This window comes from Canis aureus, chromosome 3, assembly GCF_053574225.1.
Source record: "Canis aureus isolate CA01 chromosome 3, VMU_Caureus_v.1.0, whole genome shotgun sequence".
NCBI classification, from domain to species: Eukaryota; Metazoa; Chordata; class Mammalia; order Carnivora; family Canidae; genus Canis; species Canis aureus.
In genome coordinates, this window is record NC_135613.1 from 50,105,415 (window position 1) to 50,128,188 (window position 22,774).

The 22,774-nt window shown below is 46.2% G+C and overlaps 1 protein-coding gene across 2 annotated transcripts in view; it reads left to right on the forward strand.

Moving 5' to 3' along the window:
* The first annotated feature begins 2,461 nt into the window (after positions 1-2,461).
* Positions 2,462-22,774, forward strand: part of CDRT4 (CMT1A duplicated region transcript 4) — a 31,807-nt gene continuing 11,494 nt past the window's right edge. The window contains exons 1-3 of one of the 2 annotated variants that reach the window (XM_077892569.1): positions 2,462-2,634; positions 8,121-8,192; positions 19,400-19,481. In XM_077892569.1, coding sequence (XP_077748695.1) covers positions 19,412-19,481 — 70 coding nt within the window. In that variant the 5' untranslated portion in view covers positions 2,462-2,634; positions 8,121-8,192; positions 19,400-19,411. The remainder of the gene's footprint in view (positions 2,635-8,120; positions 8,193-19,399; positions 19,482-22,774) is intronic. The other variant, XM_077892568.1, reaches the window with a different exon arrangement.

Genomic DNA, 22,774 nt, shown 5'->3' on the forward strand with positions numbered 1-22,774 from the left:
GCCACACAGATGGGTCTGGAGGAAGAGACCATGGGGAGAGAGAGAAAGGAAGGGAGAGACTAGGGAGCATCAAAATGCCAGACAAGTAATAAAGAAGTCATCTTAGAAATGGACCCTCCCATCTCACTGCCCTGGCTGGTGCCCCATGGATTGGACAACTGTCCACCTGAGTCCTCCTTGAATTCTGGACCCACAAGTGTTCAGGTGAAATAAATGTGGTTTGTAGCACAGCCATGGATCTCTGGAAATCTACCTTGAGATGCTATGTTATGGGGCATGCTGGGCTGTCCCTCTGTCTCCAGAGGGAGAGGGATAGAATCAAGCAGACACTGTGCTGAGCATGGAGCCCAATATGGGGCTTGATCTCACAACCCTGAAATCATAACCTGAGCCAAAAACCAAGAGTTGGATGCCCAACTGACTGAACCACCAAGGTGTCCCCTGTTTTCTCCTTCTTAAAGGAGTATGTTCTGGAGCTGGTACATCTTGATTCTTCTTCTGAGGAGCTGTGTCCATGGGCCACTCACTTGATTTCTCTGGTCTCAGTTTCCCTATTTGTGAAATAAGGATTTAAATAGTAGAACATCCATTTAGGTCCATATCACAGATTTTGAACATTGGATCAGTCAGTGTGTAGAAAGTTGAGAACAGTACCTGGCACAGGGTGCATGCACAGGTGACTGAAAGCCAACTCTTGAACCACCTGGGTGCTTTAACTCATTCTGCACTGAATGAAAGGAAGGAACCGTACTTAGCACCTGCCAGTTGGGAGGTGAAAAGGAGGGCCAGTGATCAGGCTGGCGAGGTACACTGAGGGACCTTGGAAGCCAATGGGTATCTCTGGGCTGGTGAGCACCAGGGTGACACAGTGGCTTGCACTGCACACTCACTTGGCTGGTCTCTCTCCCAGCCAATAGAAGCCGGTGGGTGAGCCCAGATGCACATCATGCTGACTCGTGGGGAATTTGCTGCCCACAGAGGAGGGAAAAATGCACCTCCCTAAAGCTAACAAAGGCCAGGCAAGCCCTGTGGGAGGAAAATAACTCGGGCTATAGATTTTCTTTTTGAGACTTGGAGTTTCGCCATGAACAACATAGACACAGATGTGATTAGCATCATGGCCTCCCGAAGCGCTGTCTGCATGCTGTCAAGTGGCAGGGTAGATGTCATGCCTCAATGTCACTCTGGTTCTTTAACTCATTGTTCCAGGGGTCTGGCTCCCAGCTGAGCTTCAGCCCTTATTACCTGCAGTGCTGGGCCTATAAGTAGCTCAAGCAATCCCTTCAAGCTGCCAAAGGTTTTAGAAGTTTCATCTTTGAAGGGTCTTGTGAAACCATGGCGTAGGTCACCTACCTGTCCCCCACACTCCAAACCTATCCCTGCCCCTGACCTTTGCATACAAAGATGTCCACAGTCTTCTCTAGACTTCTCAAGAGAAAGGATGGAACTTTCTCACACCTCGTTTCCTTTCTTGCTCATGCATGTCCTACAGCATATCAAAACAGCCAGGCCAGGGATGCTCCATCTTTGTTTAGAGTATCCTCCATGATGACTGAGGAGGCTGGACCCATGGCCCCACTGGCATGGGAGTTATGGACTGGGAATGGATGCAAAGACCTGGTGTCTGGAGAGGATGGCGAAGACGAACAAGGTGACAAGGATCTGAGTGGCGCTCTGGCCTGTGGGCAGTCAGGAAAGGTGGGCTCATGTCATAGGCAGGGAGAAGACACATCAGAGCAATTACCAGTAGGGCCAGATGACTCTGTAACAGACAAATCCAGCCTGGCTTCAGGGTGCTGTCCCAAGTTGACACCTGCACTGACACCATCATGTTTCCCAGCTGGCTCTGTGCCTGTCCTCCTTGAATCTTGGAGGATCTTTCTGAGTTGGGGATCACAGGTGAGGTTAGAAGCTGCACACATGCCCCACTGCAAACGTGGACAGGTCACTGGAGTGGAGGGGGAAGCGGCTGATTCCAAACAGCTTCTAGGTGATAGCAATTCTCTCTCCTGTTCATCCAAAGAGCATTTTGTTTCAGAAGAATGCTGTAAGGAGCTTGCCAGAAAGGTGAATTCTTGGGCTCCACCCTTCAGGTACTGAATCAGAAACTCCAGCCTGGGACCAATAAACTGTGCCTTAATAAGCTCTCTAGGTGATCCTGGCACTAAGGAAGTTGACCACTGGTCTCATCCATCTCTGTACCTGGCCAGGTGTAGTACAGAACAAGTGTGTGTTAACATGAATAAAATCAACATCTTGTTTGCTCCTCTGCCATCAGAGATCCCAGATTGAAGGCCCAGCACATAGTAGGTATTCACTAAAGGGGCAGGAAGTGTTATTCCAGCACCAGGGTTTGAGGCCTACCTGCTCCCCAAGGAGGAAGGGAACATGGACAGAAGATTCATGGGTGGTGGGCATGGTGACTGCTGATGTCACAATGCCCCCATTTACCCTGCGTCAGGCTCCTGGACCGCCAGAAGGGGGCCAAGATAGAGGATGGCCGGCAGCAGTGAGAAGACCAACCGGGAGGTGGGATCGAGGACTAGGGGGACATTTGCCAACAAAATATAAGCACCGGTCAGGAGAACCACCAAGATACCGGAGGAAGCATGAGGAATCATGGAGACCTCTCAGGTAAGAGTCTGGGTGGAACAGTAGGTGCCCCCGATGGGGAGAGTCCAGGGTGGAAGTGAAAACACACACACACACATGCACACACATGCACGCACACACACACACACACACACACACACAGGTACCAGCTGAGCACGTCCTTCACTGGAGACTTCTGTTGGTTTGAGGAATCCCAGGGTGTCAGGCCATCTTTTCCTCGAGTGGCTCCCAATTCTGGTCTCACGCCTCCTGAGGACATCCAAGCCCCACCACCCAGATTCTGATTAACTTTGTTTGCAGAGGGCTCGAGTGTGAGTACATTAAAAAAACAAAAACAGAAACAAACCAGTCCGGTGATTCTGCTTTGCTGTCAGGGTGACAATTTTATTTAAATAGGTAAACAAAATAGACTCACACAATATAATCATGTTTTCTGGGAGGCGGGGGCAGGGGATCATGTGTCATGTCTCCCCAGAGACACACGGCTTCTGGGCAGAGCTCAGCGTCAAGAGAATATTGAGCTAGGATTGGTAAATGCCTTCACTATTAAGAACCTATAGGTAAAAAGATCAACAGCCATGTGAATTATGGATTAAAAACTGAATATTCAAGTAGCTTATTTAAAAATAAGAAGAAAACATAAAAATAAGAGAGTATAAAAGAAGACATTAAATAAAATAACACTCAGTGGGTGCCTGGGTGGCTCAGTTGGTCAAGCCCCTGCCTTCAGCTCAGGTCATGATCTCAGAGTCCTGGGATCAAGTCCTGTGTCTGGCTCCCTGCTCAGTGGGGGACTCTGCTTCTCCCTCTCCCTCTGCCCCTGCTCAATGTGCTCTCTCTCTCTCTCACTCTCTCAAATAAATAAGTAAACTCTTAAAAAAAAAAAACAAAAACACCACTCAGTAAACTGTATGAGCATCTAATGCAGGTACTGTGGTGTAGATGGGGTAGTGAGTAAAAGAGGGGCCTCTGGTGGCGCCAGCCTCATGGCGGTGTTTGTGGTGGTCACAGCCCCAGAAGCCACTCTGGTTTTGCACCTGCTTGAGCTACATTGAGTCAATCAGAGATGCAAGTACAAGGGAAGCCAGAGTTCTTGGGTTGAGATTCAGACTTCGGAGCACTTCCCTCCCTCTGTTTTAGCAGATGTTATCTGGGATGTCTTCCAAGGGCTGGCGGCTGGGACTTGTGCAAGGCATGCTGGTGGCTTCCTCTCCAGATCCCACAAAGTCTGCTGGGGTGTAGCAATTCCAGCAGCCTTGCTTTGCCCTAATGCTGCCACCGCCATGAGGAGCCTGGACTCACCAGGCTGAGCAATGGATGGCCCCAGGCTTCCCTCCTCATTCCCTCTAGTCAAAGTAAGAGCCCCTTGGAGGCCATATTGGAATCAGTTGTCAATGTGTGTATGTGTCTCTGTGTGCCTGTGAGTATGACTGTATGTTGGCTTATGTGTGTATATGCCTGTGTGTATATATGTGTTTGTGTATTTTTGTATATGTACCTATGTGTGTGTATGTTTGTGTGCCTGTGTGTGTATATGTGCATGTATGTGTTTGTAATGTTTCTGTGTGTACTTGTGAGTTCTGCGTGTTTTTATGTTGGCGTAGGTATTTTTCTGTGTCCCTGTGTATATGTATTTGTTTGAGCATCTGAGTATATGCATGTTTATGTGTGTGCCCCTGTGTGTATGTATATGTGTTTGTGTCTGTGTCTGTGTGTGGGTCTGTGTGCATCTGTGTGTCTTTGCAAATGTCTCTGTGTGTGTCTTTCTATATGTGTGTATGCATGTGTTGTGTATTGGTGTCCTTGTGAGGATCTCTATATATGTGTGTGCATATGTGTGCATATGCGTATGTATGCGTGTGTCTGTGTGCATGTGTGTGTGCATGTGTGTGCCTGCCTGTGTGCCTGTGTGCCTGTGTGCCTCTGTGTGTAGATGCCTGCCCGCCCCAACATTCTGAAGGCCCCCATCGCTGTGCCTTCTGCTTATTTGTCACCCCATGGGTTCCTTCTTGCCCAGTGGCTGTTGTGGAGCTGTGAGGATGGACGTCAGGCTGCAGGGCTGCGGGGAGTGAGGAAAAGAGTAGCAGCTGGTACAGGCCACTCCCTGGGGAATTTTGGCTGAGAAAAGGAGAAAAATAAAAGTCAGGGAAGCTTGGGGTCAAGGGAAGAATTTTTCAGAGGCGGGGAGACATGGGGATGTTTGAACGCAGAAGAGGAGGGGCAGGGAACAGGGACACTTGGAAAATGCTGGGGGGAGGCAGAGAGTGAGGCTGGATGGGAGAGGCTGAGGAGGATGGAACCAAAGGTGGGAGGAGAAGCGGATGTCTGCACCAACTTCTCTCCTCCCAGAACTTTTTACCAAGCTTTGAGATGGAAAAATGCCCCCAGCATCTACCCACCTGCAAAGGAGGGACAGAAGCAAGTTTTGGAAAGGCTCAAACACTCAGTGAGCTTGATGTTATTGCTCATGTACATGTCCAAGTTCATTTCCTTGTTTCACTTCTGGCAGGACCAAGCCTAGGCTAGCTGGTCTCAGCCTTTGACAGGCTCAAGATCTTTGAGAACATAGATGTATTAGTTTCTCACACTTGAAGGCTTGCCTGACTCACGGGTCTTAGCCCCTTCCTAGGCTCATCTTCATCTCTGTCTCCATGTCATCTCCAACTCTGTACCCATCTCTATCCCTTCACTCTCCCCATGTCTATCCCCATGCTCATTCCCATGCTCATCTCCATGCTCATACCCATCTCCATCGCCAGCTCTGTATCCATCTCTATCCCTTCACTCTTTCCATACTTATCCTCATGCTCATCCCCATGCTCATCTCCATGCTGATCTCCATCTCCAACTCTGTGCCTATCCTTATCCCTAACCCCAGCCCCATGCTCATCTCCATCCTTATGTCTCTCCAGTACCCACTTTCCCAGAGAAATATGAGGACAAAAGAGGTCAGTAAGCAGTCCAAAGTTATACTGCTGGTTAGCCATGTCCATGACTTGAACCTAACACCATCTGACACCAGTGATCAAGCTCTGAACTCCCATGTCGTACTACATGGCATTGGGTCCCTGGTGCCTGACCCCTGTATGACCTCTGATCCTCTTAATGTCACTTACTGGCTCCTGAATTGGTCCTTTATTATTCAAACTTCAGCCCGCCTGTGCATCTCAGCTCAGACTTCTCTCCCAGCTACTGGCCCCTAGCTGGCCCAGAGCTCTGGTTCTTCTCCAGGATCTCATGGGACTTCCCCAGTCTTAATTTCCCCCAGGTCACCATATATCTAAAGACAGGACACACAGGCAGGTAGAAGGACAGGCTCCGAGGAAGGTGTCTAGGAGGAGGTATTTTAAGTTGAATGGACCAACATCATGTTCATGGCCTGTAATTAATGGCACGATGGGGACCCCACTACAGAGAGAGAAGGTGGGCAGTAGAACCCACGGCTGCACAGACGTTGGGGCTTGTGGAATGTGCCAGGAAATCAGCGAGATAGAAAAGTTTTGCCAAGTGGCATTGAGTGCCTGGTTGCAGCCAGATGACAGGAATGTGCAGCAGGTCAGGACTGCAGTCTGAGAAATTCTTGGCCTACTTTCATTTTCAATTTTCATTGTTTATCTCTAAAATAAATGTTTATTTTACCTTTATAATTTTTAAAAAATGTTTTATTTATTTATTTGTGACAGAGAGCTAGAGGGAGAGGGAGCACAAGCAAGAGGGTCAGAGGGAGAAGCAGACTCTCCACCAAACAGGGAGCCCAATGTAGGGCTTGATCCCAGGATGACCTGAGCTGAAGGCAGATGCTTAACGGACTGAGCCACCCAGGTGCCCCTTAGCTTTATAATTTTTAAGGTTTTTAGAAACATGGGAAAGAATGATTTTGTTCTAGTTTTAGATGTTTTCTTTTGGCCTTAGGGAGACAAGGGGCAATTTGTTAATTCTAGTCTAAAAGTCACTGGCTGATGGCTAGGACTTCTTTAATTGGTGCAGGCCACCTGCTCTCCTTTTCCAGACCCCATGTTCTTTTGCTAATGTGTTCTCTGGCCTCATGATCCATTATTTTACTCACAGTCACGAAGAATCACCCCATGGCCCCTTGTTTACCCACTACATCCGATCTTCTGTATCCTCTGGTGCCCCCATCCTCTGTATGAGTCTCTTCACTGATGCTAAAGTGAATCTCACAAGTGCACACACACAGCCCCCTACACTCACCCCCATCCCACCCCTTTTTTGAACAACTACTGTTCCATTTCTGCCCACCCCTCCCCTATCATCCTTGTATCTTAAATATTTAAAAAAGTTTGAAATATATGTCAAGTGCACAAAGCCATACAGCTTATATCTCTGTGACTTATTACAAGTGGACACCTGGTAACAGCCATCCTTGTTAAGAGGTGGGACCCTGCTACCCCAGGACCCCTGATCGCCTCTCCCAACCCATCCTCTCCCATTATTTACCTCTTCTTTAATCCTCAGAAGTAACTATTATCCTGATTTTGAAGTCATTATGCCCGTCGTTTTCACAGAGTAAGTGTATTCCTAAACACTGTATTTTGCCGGACTTCTTTCATTCACTATTATGCTTGTAAGATTCATTCATATGGTTGCACCCAGGTATCCCTTCTTTCTGTTGCTGCATAACGTTCCGTTCGATGGATGCACCATTGTGTATTTATCCGTTTTACTCTAGGTGGGTTTTTGGGTTATTTTCAATTTTTGGCCATCATAAGTATCACAATTGGAAACTCTTGACTATACATTTGCATGCTACAGGTTTCTGGACCTGGGTGTGCAATTGCTAAGTTGAAGAGTGGCCGTATGTCTGCTTTAGTAGATGACGTCAAATTGTGTTCAGTTTACATTCCCACTGGTGGTGTTGCAAGCTCTACATCTTTCCTCCACTTGGTATTGTCAGTTTAAAAAATTGTAGCCATTCTCAGAGAGGTATAGTGGTATCTCATTGTGGTATTAATGCACATTTCCTGTGGGTTGAGTACCTTCTCATTTGTTTATTGTGCCATTTGGATACTGTCTTTTGTAATGAGACTATTCAAGTTTCTTCATTAACTTTCTGTTGTTTCTATCTTTTTCTTATTGACTATTTTAAATTTTAATTCTTTTTAAAAAATTTGTTTTAGGATTTTATTTTTAAGTATTCTCTGTACCCAAGGTGGGGCTTGAACTCACAACCCCGAGACCAAGAGTCACATGTTCCACCAACTGAGCCGGCCAGGTGCCCCTAAAAATTTTTAAAAATATAATCTACATACAAGCCCTTTTTGGTTATATGGAGAACCACAAGCTTCTTAGAGGCTTGTTTTTCATTCTCTTAATGGTGTCTTCCAGTGAACAGAAATTCTTAACTTCAAGAAATCTTTTTCTACCTTGATGGGATAAGATATTTTCTCCTATTATCTTCTAGAAGCTTTATTGTCTTCTAATAGTTAGAGGTATGACCCACCGGGACTTGTGTTTTGGGTATTATGAGAAGGCAATTATTTTTCCAGATGGATATCAAGTGATCTAGCGCCATTTAATGAAGATACCATCCTTCACAAACTGCTCTGCAGAGCCATTAGGTGGGTCTTTTCTGAGCTTTCTATTCTATACGATTGTCTATTTATACATTTTTGCACCAGTTCTACATTGTCTTAATTATTCTGGCTTTATCAGTTTTGAAATTCAGTGTAACACATTCCTCAAGTTTGTTTATCTTTGAGATTACCTTCTCTATCCTTCGCTCATTCTGTATCGAAATAAACTTTAAAATCAGCCTGTTTCTACAAACAATCCTGTTGATATTCTGTTTGAGATTATATTAAACCTATGGCCCATTTTAGGAGAATTGACATTCTTTACAATGAACATAGTACCTCCTTTCATTTATATAGATGTTTGAACATGTTTTTTCAATAAGGTATACTTTTTCATAGAGGACTTATGCATCTTTTGTTAGATTTATTCCTAACTTCGATATCTTTGAAACATGGTATCTTCTTAGACATTTTATAGCATGTTTGTGGCTGATGTTTAGAAATGCAAATGATTTGGTATGCTGTCTTTGTATCCAATAGCCTTGTTAAACTCACTAATGCTGATAGTTTATTTGTAGCTTAGTTTGGTTTTCTACATATGTAATCATGGCATATTAGTTAAGAACACTAGTTTTAGGAATCCGATTGACTTGGTTTGGAATTTTTTTCTTAAAAATATGAATTACTTTACTTAAAGGAGGCTCTATGCCCAATGTGGGGCTTGAACTCATGACCCTGAGTTCAAGAGTCCCATGCTTTACTGACTAAGCCAACCAGGCACTCCCTCGGTTTTGATTTCTAACTTCATCATTTATTCAATGTAGGACTTTGAGAAAATCGCCTGATTTTTTTGAGGCTGTTTCTCTCTTTCCAGAGTGGTGATTTACTCTCATAGGTTTATGGTAGGGAATAAATGAGATGAAGCATGAATGAAGCATGTGTCATCCTGAGGCAGTGCTGCCACACACGGGCCTCCATTTGTGATTTGTCATTACATTCCTTATCCTGAATTTCCTCTTTCCCATTTAACTCCATAGCTCTCCAAATTCTGGCTTTTACCCTGTCATTTTATAGAATCGTTCGCATAGGTGTGTTCCTAACATCAACTTTAATGGACTGCCCGAGTTTAGATGCCAGTTTTAAGTCCCAGGGACCAACTGTTCATCAGGCTAACTGGCTATAAATGTGAGATTTCCCACAACTCCTTCATCTGGTTGGATAATTTGCAAGGATGACTTATATAACTCAAGAAAATGCTTTATTTATGTTTCCCAGTTTATATAGGATACAGTCAGGAACAGCCACATGGAAGGGAGGAGGGTGGCACAGAGCTTCCATGTCTCTTCCAGGCATATCACCTTTCCAGCACGTTGATGCATTAACAAACATAGAAGTTCCCTGAACCCCATCACTTGGGGATTTTCATAGAGATTTCATTTTGTAGCCATGATTGATTAGATCAATGACCATCTAATGATTGAACTCAACGGCCAGCCCTTCTCCCTTTCATGGAGTTTGGGATGGGGCTGAGTGTGTCAACCTTCTAATTACTTAGTTAGTCTTTCTGCCCACCAGCTGCCATCCTAAAGCTATCTAGAGGGCAGCCCTGGTGGCACAGCAGTTTAGTGCTGCCTGCAGGCCGGGGTGTGATCCTGGAGTCCCGGGATCGAGTCCCATGTTGGGCTCCCTTCATGGAGCCTGCTTCTCCCTCTGACTGTGTCTCTGCCTCTTCTCTCTCTCTCTCTGTGTCTCTATGAATAAATAAATAAATAAATAAATAAATAAATAAATAAATAATCTTTAAAAAAAGCTATCTAGAGCTTCTCTATGAGCCATCTCATGAGCATACAAGAGACAGTGAATTCCAAAGGTTTCAGGAGCTTTGTGCCAGGAATAGGTGACAAGACCTATTTAAAAAAATATATATTTACATACCACAGTCTTCTTTGCCTCCATTCCTTATATGTTGATTTTTTCCCCATGGTTCAGTTCTCATCCATGTTCTCAATTTAATCTTTGGCCTCATCTTTTGCCAAATCTGTATAACCATGAACATCTTGGATACCAGGTTCATATGGACAGTTGCTCACTGGACTTGACTACCTGGCTTTTCTATAATACTCTGAATGAAACAAAGCAGACTCTACCCAAGCCTTCTCTCTCTCTCTCTCTGTTGCTAATGTCTACCCCCTACTCAGAGAGCTGAGCACCATTCTAGACCCTTCTTACTCCTTCAACCCTATACTTAAATGTGGCCATGTTCTGTTCCCAATGTTCATTAATTTGGCTCAGTGTCTCATAATTTTCCCCCCAGTTGGCAACACCAGCTTCATCTGGAAACTTGTTAGACTTGAGAATTCTGGCACCAGCCCAGATCTATTGAACCAGAAACTCTGGGGCTGGCACCTGACAATCTGGATTTTACCAGGCTCTCTAGGTGATTCTGGCACTAGGGAAGTAGATCACTCATCTATCTCTATAATGGGCAAGTCTGGCCCCCAGAATAACTGTTTGTTGAAATGAAATGAAGTTGGATCTTCCCCCAGATGTCATCCTGACCTTCGTAGGCTGGGTGAATCACCTCTGATGTTTTCATGATACCTTGTGTCTCCCTTTGTCATAAACCCCCTTGTACTATAGTGGGACTGCCAATGGTAACACCCAGAAAGTAGAGATCTGCTATATTAACCTTTTTCAGTGAGTGTTTATACAGTTTCAGGTCCTGGGATATATGTGGGAAGAGACAGACAAGCTCCTTTGTCCCACGGAACTGAAATTCTCAGAAGGCAGGCAGAAAATAAATTGTAAACAAACAAATTTAAGATAATTTCAAATGGTGATAAATGCTTTAATGGAAATAAGGTAATAGGATGGAGTTGGATTGAAGGGCTAATTCAGATTGAAAGCTAGGGAAAGCCTTTCTGGCAAGGTGTCGCTGAGCTAAGGTCTAAATGATCAGAAGTCAGCTATGGGAGAATGTGCAGGGAAGACCATTGCAAGTAGACGGAGTAGCTGGAATTTGATGAGTTTGAGGACAGGGAGAAGGGCAATGTGATTGAAGCAGGAAGGGAGAAAGAGAGGGAAACTTCATAGGAGTTTGGATTTCATCCCAAGGGCTATGTGGAAACGGTCTAGGAGGGATGTGAATACTGGTACATATTTTAGAAAGACTGCTCTGACTGCTGTGTGTATAAAATAAATTGTATGGAGACAGGAATAGAAGCAGGGAGCCAGTTTGGAGGCTGTGTGAGTATCCTGGTGGGTGTGGAGGTAGCACTGCAAATATTTAATCACATGGATCCTGGTGCCCACGTTGAAATCCTGGGTCCGCCACATGAGGTATGGCTTTAAGCAAGTCACTGAACCTCTCTGGGCCTTCATTTTACCCTCTGTAAGAGGGCATAATAGTAGCACTTAACTCATAGATTTGTTGGGACTGCTCAATGAGTTAATACATGTAAAACATGGGCACAACTCTATGAATTATTATTATTATTATTAGTAATAGCAGTTGTCATCATGATAGCATGGGGACAAAACAATGGATTCCGGATATTTCTACAAGCTGAGTTGACTTGACTTGATGATACATGGAATCTTAAGGATGCAGGGGAGGAGAAGAAAGACTCCCTAGTTTTTTTGGCAAAAGGTCTGTTTGTGGTGGTGTTTAATGAAATGGGGAAGATCAGTGGAGGAGCAGGTCCTGGTGTGTGTGTGTGTGTGTGTGTAACCTTAGTGTAGTTCTGAGACACCCATTAAACATCTGAGAATTGATGTCTGGCAGGGGGTCCCATATATGAGCCTATAGTTGAGGGAAGGGGGCCTGGAGACACACATGAGGGAATCGTGGCACAATGATGGTGTTAGATCGGGAGGGTGTGCAGATGAGGAGGAGAAGGGCACCCAGGATAGAGCACTGGGCTTTCTCACATTAAAAGTAAAGTAGAGGAGCAGGATCTGGCAAGGAGCCCGAAACTGCAGGCAGTGAGGGAGTGAGGGGGTGAAACCAGGAGAGAGAAGAGGAAGTTTTGAGAGTGGCCAGCGGGATCCATTGCTGCCAGTAGGTCAGACAAGCTTGATACTAATACAAAGTAGATAATTGACTTTGGCAACTTGGAAGAAATTTGTTGAACAGATGAACAAAATTTAACTTCATCAGTTGGTCAGTTTATTTAAAAAATCAACTCAATTGGAAAGTCTGGTTGTATCCTCTCCTTGATGGGCAATGAGGATTAGCTGGTGAGGGGGAGCCCCAAAGACATCAGAGCAAACAGCCTCTCCAGAGCCGGGGTGGTTGCTGTCATGTAATAGATCCCACCAGCTTCATCGCTTACGACTGGAGAAATGGCTGTCTCCTTCAAAATTAAGTTTTGGGACCCACCAGTGACCAAACTGATGTGGAATCAGTGTTTCTGAAACTGGAATAAAAAATTTCCAGTGACACCACTTGTTTGGCATGGGTGTTTTGAATCTAGGAGCATGCTAACACACCATTTCTTTTTCTTTCTTTTCTCTTTTTAAAGATTTTATTTATTTATTCATGGAAGACACACACACACACACACACACACAGAGATTGAGAGAGAGGCAGAGAGAGAAGGCAGAGGGAGAAGCAGGCTCCATGCAGGGAGCCCAACGTGGGACTTGATCCCGGGTCTCCAGGATCACTCCCTGGGCTGAAGGCGGTGCTAACCGCTGAGCCACCCAGGCTGCCCTAACACACCATTTCTAAGACTTTCGCTGAAGCAGACCATTAACCTTTTATTTTTTATTTTTATTTATTTTTTAAAGGCTTTCTTTATTCTTGAGAGACACACAGAGAGAGGCAGAGACACAGGCAGAGGGAGAAGCAGGCTCCCTTTGGGGGGCCCCTTGTGGAACTCGATCCTGGGACCCTGGGATCATGACCTGCCGAAGGCAGATGCTCAACCACCGAGCCACCCAGGAGTCCTGACCATTAACCTTTTAAATTGATCTTTTCCCTGTTATCCAGTAAGGTGACGACAGATCACATCGGGGATTCTCACACTTCCTTGCACTTCAGCTTTGGCTGAGGGCTCATTAGGGTACAAGTGGCTGGGTGCCACCCCACAGTTTTTGATGCAGTTGACCAGGGTAGGACTGGAGAAATCACATTGCTGACAAGCTCCTAGGTGATGCCACAACCCCTGGCAGTGCTGTGGTCCCAGGACCACCCTTCACAACCTCTGGTCTGGATTATATGCATCCCTGAAAGCAGGGGTGGTGTTCACCTGGCTCAGTAGGAGGGACTCAATCAGTATTAAGTGGGGGGATTAAAAATCCCTTCTGTGGGTCCCTCGGAGCTGAGGAGTGGGTCAAGGACAGACAAGCTGTCACGTGATCTGCTGTGACCCCTAAACTCTTCGCGAGCCGTCGGTAGCAAAGTCGCCATCTAGAACTCTCTGTGTTGCTCTCCTAGCACTGTCCCTAACTTGCAGGTTTCATCCTACACATCGGCAGAACATTTTAAACAACTTGGTTCAAGCCTGCGTCTCCATGGGTGGAGTGGAGACAGAGTTTGAGAGAGAGGGACACAGTGACACAAGTGATTTCATGTGTAACCTCGTTCTTGGATCTATTATGCAGCCCCTGGCTGAAGCCAGTCCTTCCTGGGGGTTCTCCAGGGCCAGAGGGGATGGGGTGGGGACCTGGCACAGGGCTTTGGGGAGATGGAATTGGTTGAGCCTCAGCCCAAGCGGGGTGCAGGCTGGTGGCCCCAGCCCACAGAGCGCACACGTCTTCTGGTTAGAGACGCTGCACCCTCACCGGGCGCACAGAGCCTCCTTTCTTCCTCCAGGAAAAGTGCCCCTTTCACAGCGCGCCACGGGCAGAGGAAATGGAAAATCCCGGAGCATCCCGAGCCCCTCTCAGTTTCCAAGGGCACTTGCCACCCGAGCCTCTCCCAAGTTCAGGGACAGGACAGGGCCGTCGTTGCCGGCTGGGTCGGGCCGGAAGCGGCGAGGTCTGTATCGAGGCTGCGGCCCGCGCTGCCGCCTTCGCCCAGGAGGGGAGAGGCCCGAGGCCCGCGCTGGCCGCCAGCCCTGCCCCTGGCGGTCGGCAAAGGGCCCCGAGCTCGGGCCGCAGCCCCAAGCAGGGCAGCGAGAGCCACGGCTTTTCTGAGAAGCCGTTGATCTCAACCCTGCTGGCTCTACATTCCTGGATGATGAGGGAGGGATTCCAGTGTTTACTTTGAACAATGTTTTCCTGTCTGAACCGACTGGGTGTTAAATTCTTCCAGATTTCTGGCTCCGTGGTGCAACTCCAACGGGACAGAAACAGGTTTACGGCAGTTGGCAGGGGGAGCAGAAGCACAGTCCGTCTGGGCACCTTCTGCTTCTCGAATTTCCACGCGGTGGATGGAAAGAGGGTCAGAGCCAGCATCCTGGGCTCCGTGCCTGGAGGGGTTTGCTGTGGTCCCAACTGCGGAGCTCTGTGCTTGCGCCTTTCGCATTTCCCACCCTAGAGGGCAAAAGTTAGCTTTGCTTTTTTTTCCGATGCACAGCAGGGAGCGAGAAAGAACAAGCCGAGTTTTGAAGGTCAGGCCTTGCAGTGTTTTCTCGGTTAGTACAAACACAGAAGTTGTGCTCAGAGGGAATTCATTTGGTGGGCTTTTGGGAGACCGGAGTGCATTCTGGTTCCTAGGGCATGGGGTATCAGGCGGTTCCAGAGATATACAAGGGGACAGAGCTGGATGGGAGAGACTGGAGACCCAAATCCTTAATTTTACGTGGAGGGGAAACTGAGGCTTGGAGAGGCCTAGAGCCACGAGGGCTAGAATGTTGGACTGGTGGGAACTGTCCCCAACAGAGCTGAATGGATCGCTCAGAACTGCAGGGGTTGGGAATCCTGGCAACTTGTAACCAGCCACTTGTTGCTGGGGAGGATGACCACACAACCGTATGGGGCCATGGGAGATGGTCCTCATTCGGTTTTGATGCATCAGTGGTTGTAGAGACAGAAAACGTCGGTAAACCAATGGGATCCATTCAAAGACAAAGTTGCTCTGCATTTCCAGCAGGAACAATAAATCGTGTTTTCATCTTGTGTTCTGAGCTGATGGGCCACAGGGGAGCTCTCGTGGGACCCCCGCTAGGACACGCTCTCTGTAGAGTTCTGGACAAATGCCAGCCTCTGGGCAGGTGCCTTTCCGCCTGTGGAATTGGAACAGCCTAAATCCAAGCAGGACACGAGGCAGCCGGTGGCCTTGAAACTCACATCATTTCAGACCCTGTGCTTTTGGCCTCAGGAAACCTTCTCCTGGATCCCTTTTATATGTGTGTGCATGTGCGTGCGTGCGTGCAGGCTTGTGCATGCATAGGCAGGCAAGAAAGGTTGGTGGCAATCCTCCTGTCTTCAGGACTGAGGTGAAGCCCAGAGAGTATTTATATAGTGGGGTTGGATAAAATTGTTCCCTGATAGAACCTCACATTTCGATCAGGCTGCTTTCACAAAGCCATTCTGATGCCAAGGACATTTTTACCTGGTCTTAAAAAGAAATCTCTATAATTTCAGCTTCCTAAAGCTCTCAAGTACTGTGTAAGGCAAGTGCCCTAGCACCATCTTCACACCTTGCTCCATCCCTCACTCTATTCCTGACCCTCTGGCCACATTGTTACCTCTGCTGTGTCAAAATGGCCTCATCAAAACTGGCTTTTGCAGGATGCCTTTATTTCTATGGCATCTTATAGCCATAAATTCTTTGCTTAGATATATTCCCTTCTTCTAGTAGAAATTGCACGGTCCCCTAGGGATGGGAGTGGGATGATGCAGTGAAATCACTCCTGCTGCTGGCAGGGTAGGAAGCTCTATTCCATCTTGGTCTCAGTGATTTCCCTGGAGTGTCTGGGAAGGGCCTTGTATCAGTTACCTCTTGCTGTGTAACAAATTACCTCGATTCAGTTGCTTAAAACAAACCTCTGTTATCTTGCAGTTTCAGTCCATCAAGATGGACTGGTGTGATGTAATTTTGTGCCTCTGTGTCAAGGTCTCTCCACGAGGGTGCAGTCATGGCTGTGGCTGGGCTGTGGTCCCATCTGAAGGCTTAACTAGGGAGGATCTGCTTCCAATCTCACTCACACAGTTATTGGCCAGATTAAGTTTCTCACAGGCTGTTGAACTAAAGGTCTCTCTTCCTTGTTGGCTGTTGGCCACCAGGCTTCTCCATAATATGGCAGCAGGCTTCCCTCAGAATGAACAGGAGTGGCTCAGCAGTTGAGCGCCTGCCTTTGGCCCAGGACATGATCCCAGAGTTCTGGGATCGAGTCCCACATTGGGCTCCCTACATGGAGCTTGCCTCCCTCTGCCTATGTCTCTGCCTCTATCTCTCTGTGTTTCTCATGAATAAATAAGTAAAATCTTTTTTTTTAAAAAAGAATGAACAGGAGAGAGAAAGAGAGCACACTCAAGATGGAAACCAGTTTTTGTAAACCAATCTCCGAGGTGACATTCCACCATTTTACCATATTCTGTTTGTTGGAAGTGAGTCACTAGATGCAGCTCATACTCAAGGGGAGGGTTTTTCATGAGGATGTGAATACCAGGAGGGAATCTTTGGGGGCCATCTTGGAGGCTGCCTACCATAGGCCTTTGGGCCGAGTTACTGTTGAGTGTTTGGCCTATGAGATCTGCCACTTTAGCCTTTCTGATGAGTGAGTGGCTGTGAGAGGCAGAGGAGAAGCAGCTCTGTGTTCACTCTTAGCCTTCCTGGAAGGTGGATACCTTCATAGGCATGGCCTTTTGAGGACTCCTCAGGTGCAAATGATTCTAAACTTCTAAACTAACACTTGGGATGCCTGGGTGGCTCAGTGGTTGAACAGAGCCTTTGGCTTAGGTGGTGATCCCAAGGTCTTGGGATCGAGTCCTGCATCGGGCTCCCTGCAGGGACCCTGCTTCTCCCTCTGCCTGTGTCTCTGCCTCTCTCTCTGTCTCTCATCAATCAATCAATCAATCAATCAATCAAATAAGCTAGGTAACTTAAACTCCAGTCTCCCATCCCATCCCCCCTTCGCCCCAAGGAAAGCAGACAAGCCCAAGACAGGTCTCTCACTGTGGTCTTTGTCACTTCTGAATAAAGCTCTAGGACACAGTTGCTTTCTCTAGAGTTCATCTAATGATCAATTTGGGTGCCAATGTTACTTGGTATTCTTGTTCCCAAAATGAGCACTGGTCATAAACCAGAGAAAGGAATTTACACTATTAGTTCAGGGTTCATTGTCTTCAAAACAAAAGCAGATTGTTAGAAAGATCTTTTTGGATCATGAAATACTTTTGCCTGAATTAATTGGATCTTCCTAACCTCCATGAGGCAGGATGTTTCTCATACAGGATGCGAGAAAATGGAGGTTCAGAGAGATTAAATAAATTGCTCAAGATTGGACATAAAGAAATGAAGCTGGATTTTAAAATCAGTTCTCCTGACTCCAAGTCTGTGCTCCACCCTGGGTCCCTTTTAAAGTTGTTTGCAGGGATCCCTGGGTGGCTCAGCGGTTTGGCACCTGCCTTTGGCCCGGGGCATGATCCTGGAGTCCCGGGATCGAGTACCACTTTGGGCTCCCGGCATGGAGCCTGCTCCATGCTCCTCTCCCTCTTCCTGTGTCTCTGCCTCTCTCTCTATGTCTATCATAAATAAATAAGTAAATCTTTAAAAAATAAATAAAGTTGTTTGCATACCCCGAGTCTCCAGATTATTTCTACTGGGAATCTGGCAAGACTTCTTGGCCAAGTTTGCTCATTAAGTCATTCTAGACCAGGACTACAGTGACCTGAGAAGAGAAGTAGAACCCAGCGGGGACAGGGCATATCATAGCAGAAATTTTCAGGGTAGACATGGCTGGTGACTTTAGAGTTATATGGTATTTGTGTATGCATGTGTGTACATGTGCGTGTGTGCATGCACATGTTTGTGCATGCGTGTGTGTAGTTCATAGACTTTCTCATCCCAAGGACTATACCAGTGTTCTACTCAGGGTTGTGTGTGTATATGTGCATTTGAACACACGCATGTCTGCAGGTGGAGACAGATGTCTCAGACCTACCTGGGCTCAGGGATGATCCCCAGAGGGTGTCATTTTGGTGAGCAGGTGGTATAAGCAGGGCTGTTGGGACCTGAGAAGTGGGGTGGGATGGGTGAGATGTGGAGACAACAGTATGGCAGCATTTGTGTTAGAAGACTCCCTGAGCCCATCATCTGACTTCTCACTGCTCCAATCTCTTCCCTGATCTTCAACTCAATGTCCATTTTTGATAACACATTTGGTTAATTTCTCCAGCCTGACAACTAGACCACATAATGTTGTTTTGGCATTTTGGAAGATATCAAGTTCTGCATTCATGATGATGACCACAATCCAACCAGTGGGCTCTTCCCATGTGCTGAGGCCCTGTGCCCAATGCCTTATATGAATTATCTCATGACAAAAATCCTCATGGCCATCCAAGGATAGTTCCTGTTATTGCCCCTATTTTATAGATGAGAACACAGAGATTAGGAAGATGAAGTATCTTATTTCTGGTCACATAGCTAAGAAGTAACTAACTGGACTGTCCTGAGCTCATGCTCTTTGTACTATGCCGTACTTTGCTGCAAACAATTGTTTAGCAATGCAGCTTTGCCTTTTTAAGAACTTCGGCTAATTCCCTTATCAGTTGCCCTCTTGAAATGTTGAAATACACAACGATATCACAGAAACACAACAAGAACAGCAAGGGGAGAACTGTTATTCCTGTGGTGCTGCATGAAGGTGGACCTCAAAGGCCAGACCTTCGCTGGGCAGAGGATGTCCACACAACACACTCATAAGGGGCCTGTTCCCCAGATCTTAAAAGCATTTGATGCATTCCCCCACCATGCCAAGGAGACACGTTACAGCCCTCGTTTTTTAATTGGGTTTCTGACTCAACAAAAACTCCTTTTGTCAGAACCTCAACATTTCCTGGCATGTTACCCACACATATTTTCAATGTGGATAGCAGTGATGTTTCATTGTATAGTATTTGTGTATATTTGTGCCTAGAAAGATTCATTTGAAATTAGTAAATAAATATTTCTCCCCAATTTCAAGAGACCCACCCCACCTTGACCTCTGGGGGATTACTGGCAATTACTACCTTCTCTGTTAACTGTAGGTAACAGTTTTCTATGTATTCAACTGTCCACTTCCCCCAAAACTAATGATATCAGTTACAATATATTATGTTTTACAAGTTTACCTTTCTCGTTCTATTTTCCCCAGAAACCTAGTTAAATGAACTGCACCAGAGACTTGCAAGAGCTTCCAGATGGGAGAAGGGGGGACAGGAAGAGATCAGAACAAGGTAAGCAAGTCTGGCCTTAGGTCTTGATGGTATTCAGTCTTCAAAGTAGGCAACATGTGGGCCGGGAGTTGACTGGAAATTAAAGATCTTACTTCTGACCTTTAAGAAACACAATGCAGGAAGGGAGACAGAGGTATACCGGATAAGTAACATGTAGTGGGATAAATGGCCCTGATCCTTGAGGTACAAGGGGGTGCACATGTGAGCCCACCTGCAGGGTCTGGCCTGCCTCCCGAGGGAAATATCATTGGAATGGCCCTGGTAAGAGAGATAAAGGGACCAGTGAGATGGGGGGTTGGAGATGTGGGGAGCATGGATCTAATTTATAATCATTCTGAGGGAAGAGAATATATCTGTTAAAGGGCAATTTCATCCAGCATCTACAGATGGAAGATACCCCAGGTGTGGCATCCTGTGCTGATGAGACCTGGCCATGTCTGGTGGGAGTGGAGGGGACAGGCACATGCTGGACCAGATTGGGATGCACAGGCAGGTTAGGAGGGAAAGCAGAGTAGGGCTTGAGTTGGAATTTGGTATGTTTAGACCCCGTGGACTTTCCCTATTAGATAAGGTTTCACCTTAGCTGCTTCATAAAGCCTGTATCCTGGATGGTCATGGCTCCATGTGCTTGCATCCTACAAGGGAGGTGTATCATTCCCACATTATAGATGGGGAAAACTTAAGTCAGAGAGAGAGAGAGACAGGGGAGAAGTGATTGCCCCCCTGGATAGGCATTTAGAATTCCCCAAGAATTCTTAGAAATTCCAGGGGAAATTGCTGTGGCAATTGCAGGAGCATTCATTTATCTAATGATTTTGATCCCAGTGCCTGGGGACAGAGAATGTGATGAATGAGATCCCTGCTTTTATGGAACCTACCTTCTCATTGGTTGGGAGAAAATAAACAGATGAATAAATCATGGGATATATCAGTCAGGGATGGTGCCATGCATAGAATTGAAATGGGAGATGTGGTAGTGATTGGAGGCTACTCTAGGTTGTCATAGAAGGTCTCATTGAAGAATTCATATTTAGGATGGATCCTGATTCATAGGAAGGAACAACTCAAGTGGAAATCAGGGAAAAGTGCATCCCAGGCAGAGGGAGAGGCTGTAGAATGCTAACATGGGAACAACTTGTTGGGCTTGAGAAGATGAGGAAGACCAGAGAGGCTCTGCAGTGAGTGGTGGGAGGGTGACACTGGCTGAGACCAAAAGGGTAGGCAGGGGCTAGATCAAGGAGAGCTTTGTAGGCCAAGGTAAGGAATTTGCATTGTATCCCAAATAGAACACAGAGCATTGGGGGTACTGGAAGTGGAATGATTTAATTTTAGTTATATTTAAAAATGACCACTCTGGGTCTTTTGTGGAGAAGGAATAGTAAGGATGTGAGTGAAGACAGGGAGACCAGTGAGCAGGTATCCAGGGGTCCAGTGAATCGATGTTGATGTCTTGGACTAGGGTGGAGATGAAGAGAAGTTATATAATAGCAGTGTGGCGGGTGGGGAGAAGATAATGAACTGGATGTATTAAGTAAAGAAGCAGGAGGAATCGAAGATAGTCTTGAGATTTTAAAATTGGGTGATTTGGTGAACAATGGTGCCTCTGAGATGGAAAAACAGGAGAGGAGCATTTTAGGGAGTAAAGTGGAGAGTTCTGTTTGAGCCATGAAAAATTTGATGTAGACATACAAATGATGCAGAGATGACAGTTGGATAATATGCATTTGGTCTTTGGGGAAGGAGTCAGGTTAGTGTTAAAATTTGGCAAACAGATGAGCTTCGAGGCCAAAGAACTCATTGATGTCATCTTGGGGACATATGGAGAAAGGAGCCCAGAAACCATCAGTGGAATCTGAAAAGGAGGTTGACAAGTGACATGGGAGGAAAACGGGTCCATGTAGCATCGTGGAAACCAAGTAGGAAGATGATTCAAGAACATGATGGTGGTCAACTGGTCAACTATTACTCATGACCACTGCATTTTGGAAGATAAGAGGGGGAGAAGCCTGGTGTGCAGAGGAAGGGCGTTTTTTGACAAGAATATGGGCCCTTTATCCATCATATTGGGAGGGAAGGCAGCATACATGCATCATTCGTGAGATGATGAGGAAACCAAATATTGATGATGGGGTTATGATGGTACAACAGAAGCCGGTGTGCCAGAAACTGAGGTTGTCAGTGGCTGAGAAGAGAGGCTGGCAACAACCAGGTGGGAAGTGGTGGTAGAGTCTGATAACATGAGCTTCAAAGGAGAAGGGAAGAAACTGGCTTGAGAATGGCAGTGGGGAGTAAGGAGGATGAATTCCCACCTCTAGGTCCAGAAACTTCTGGATTTCTGGGTCATGAGAGGAAAAACAGCCCTCCCTCGAGAGGAGAGAGGGTACATCCTTTGGTGATGATCTGACAAAGCATTCTTGGCAGAAAGTCCCAGGGCAGGGTTGTCTCCAAATTTCAGTTTCTTATCCTCAGCTTTTCAGGTTTTTTTTAAAAAAAGGATGCTATTTATTTATTTGATAGAGAAAGCTCGCACAAGCAAAGGGAGTAGCAGGGAGAGGGAGATGGAGAAGCAGGCACCCTGCTGAGCAGGGAGCCCGAGGCGGGGCTCAATCCCAGGACCCTGGGATCATGACTCGAGCCAAAGGCAGTCACCTAACTGACTGAGCCAGCTTTTCAGATTTTGAACACAATTTTATCAGTTTACTCAAGGCTCTGAATAAACCCCACACCTTTTGATCCCTAACAATTTTCTTCACATATTGTTGTAAATGCTATTTATAATAGGGTTATGTTTGCCTTCCTCTAAGAGCACAGGGGAAGGACAGATTCTCACCCTGGGAGGGTTGGGAAAACTTTTCCTCAATGGTTAAGTTATGTTCTGGGTTTTGGGGGACATGCAGCCCCTTAGAAGTGGGAAATGAGAAGAAGACTCAGGACAAAGGTATGTGGTACATGCCCAGGGCTTGGCCAGTGTGGGGAACAGAAGGGCATCGAGTGTACGTGTGTGTGTGTGTGTGTGTGTGTCAGGGGTTGGGAGGTGATATTGGTAGGAGCCCAGATTGGGAGGCTTTTCTGGGACTAGATTTTAAGGAAGGTTCATTTTTGGAAATTGGTAACAAATAATTTTTGAGCAGAGGTATGACATGATCAGAACCTTCTCAGTTGTTTTTCTCTGGTGAGAATGTCAGGCTTGGCGTGGTGCTTGAAGGAGCATTCCGTAAATATTTGTTGAATGGATGAGTAAATATATTTATAAATGATAATTCTTGTGGCCGCCGTATGGAGGATGAGCTAGA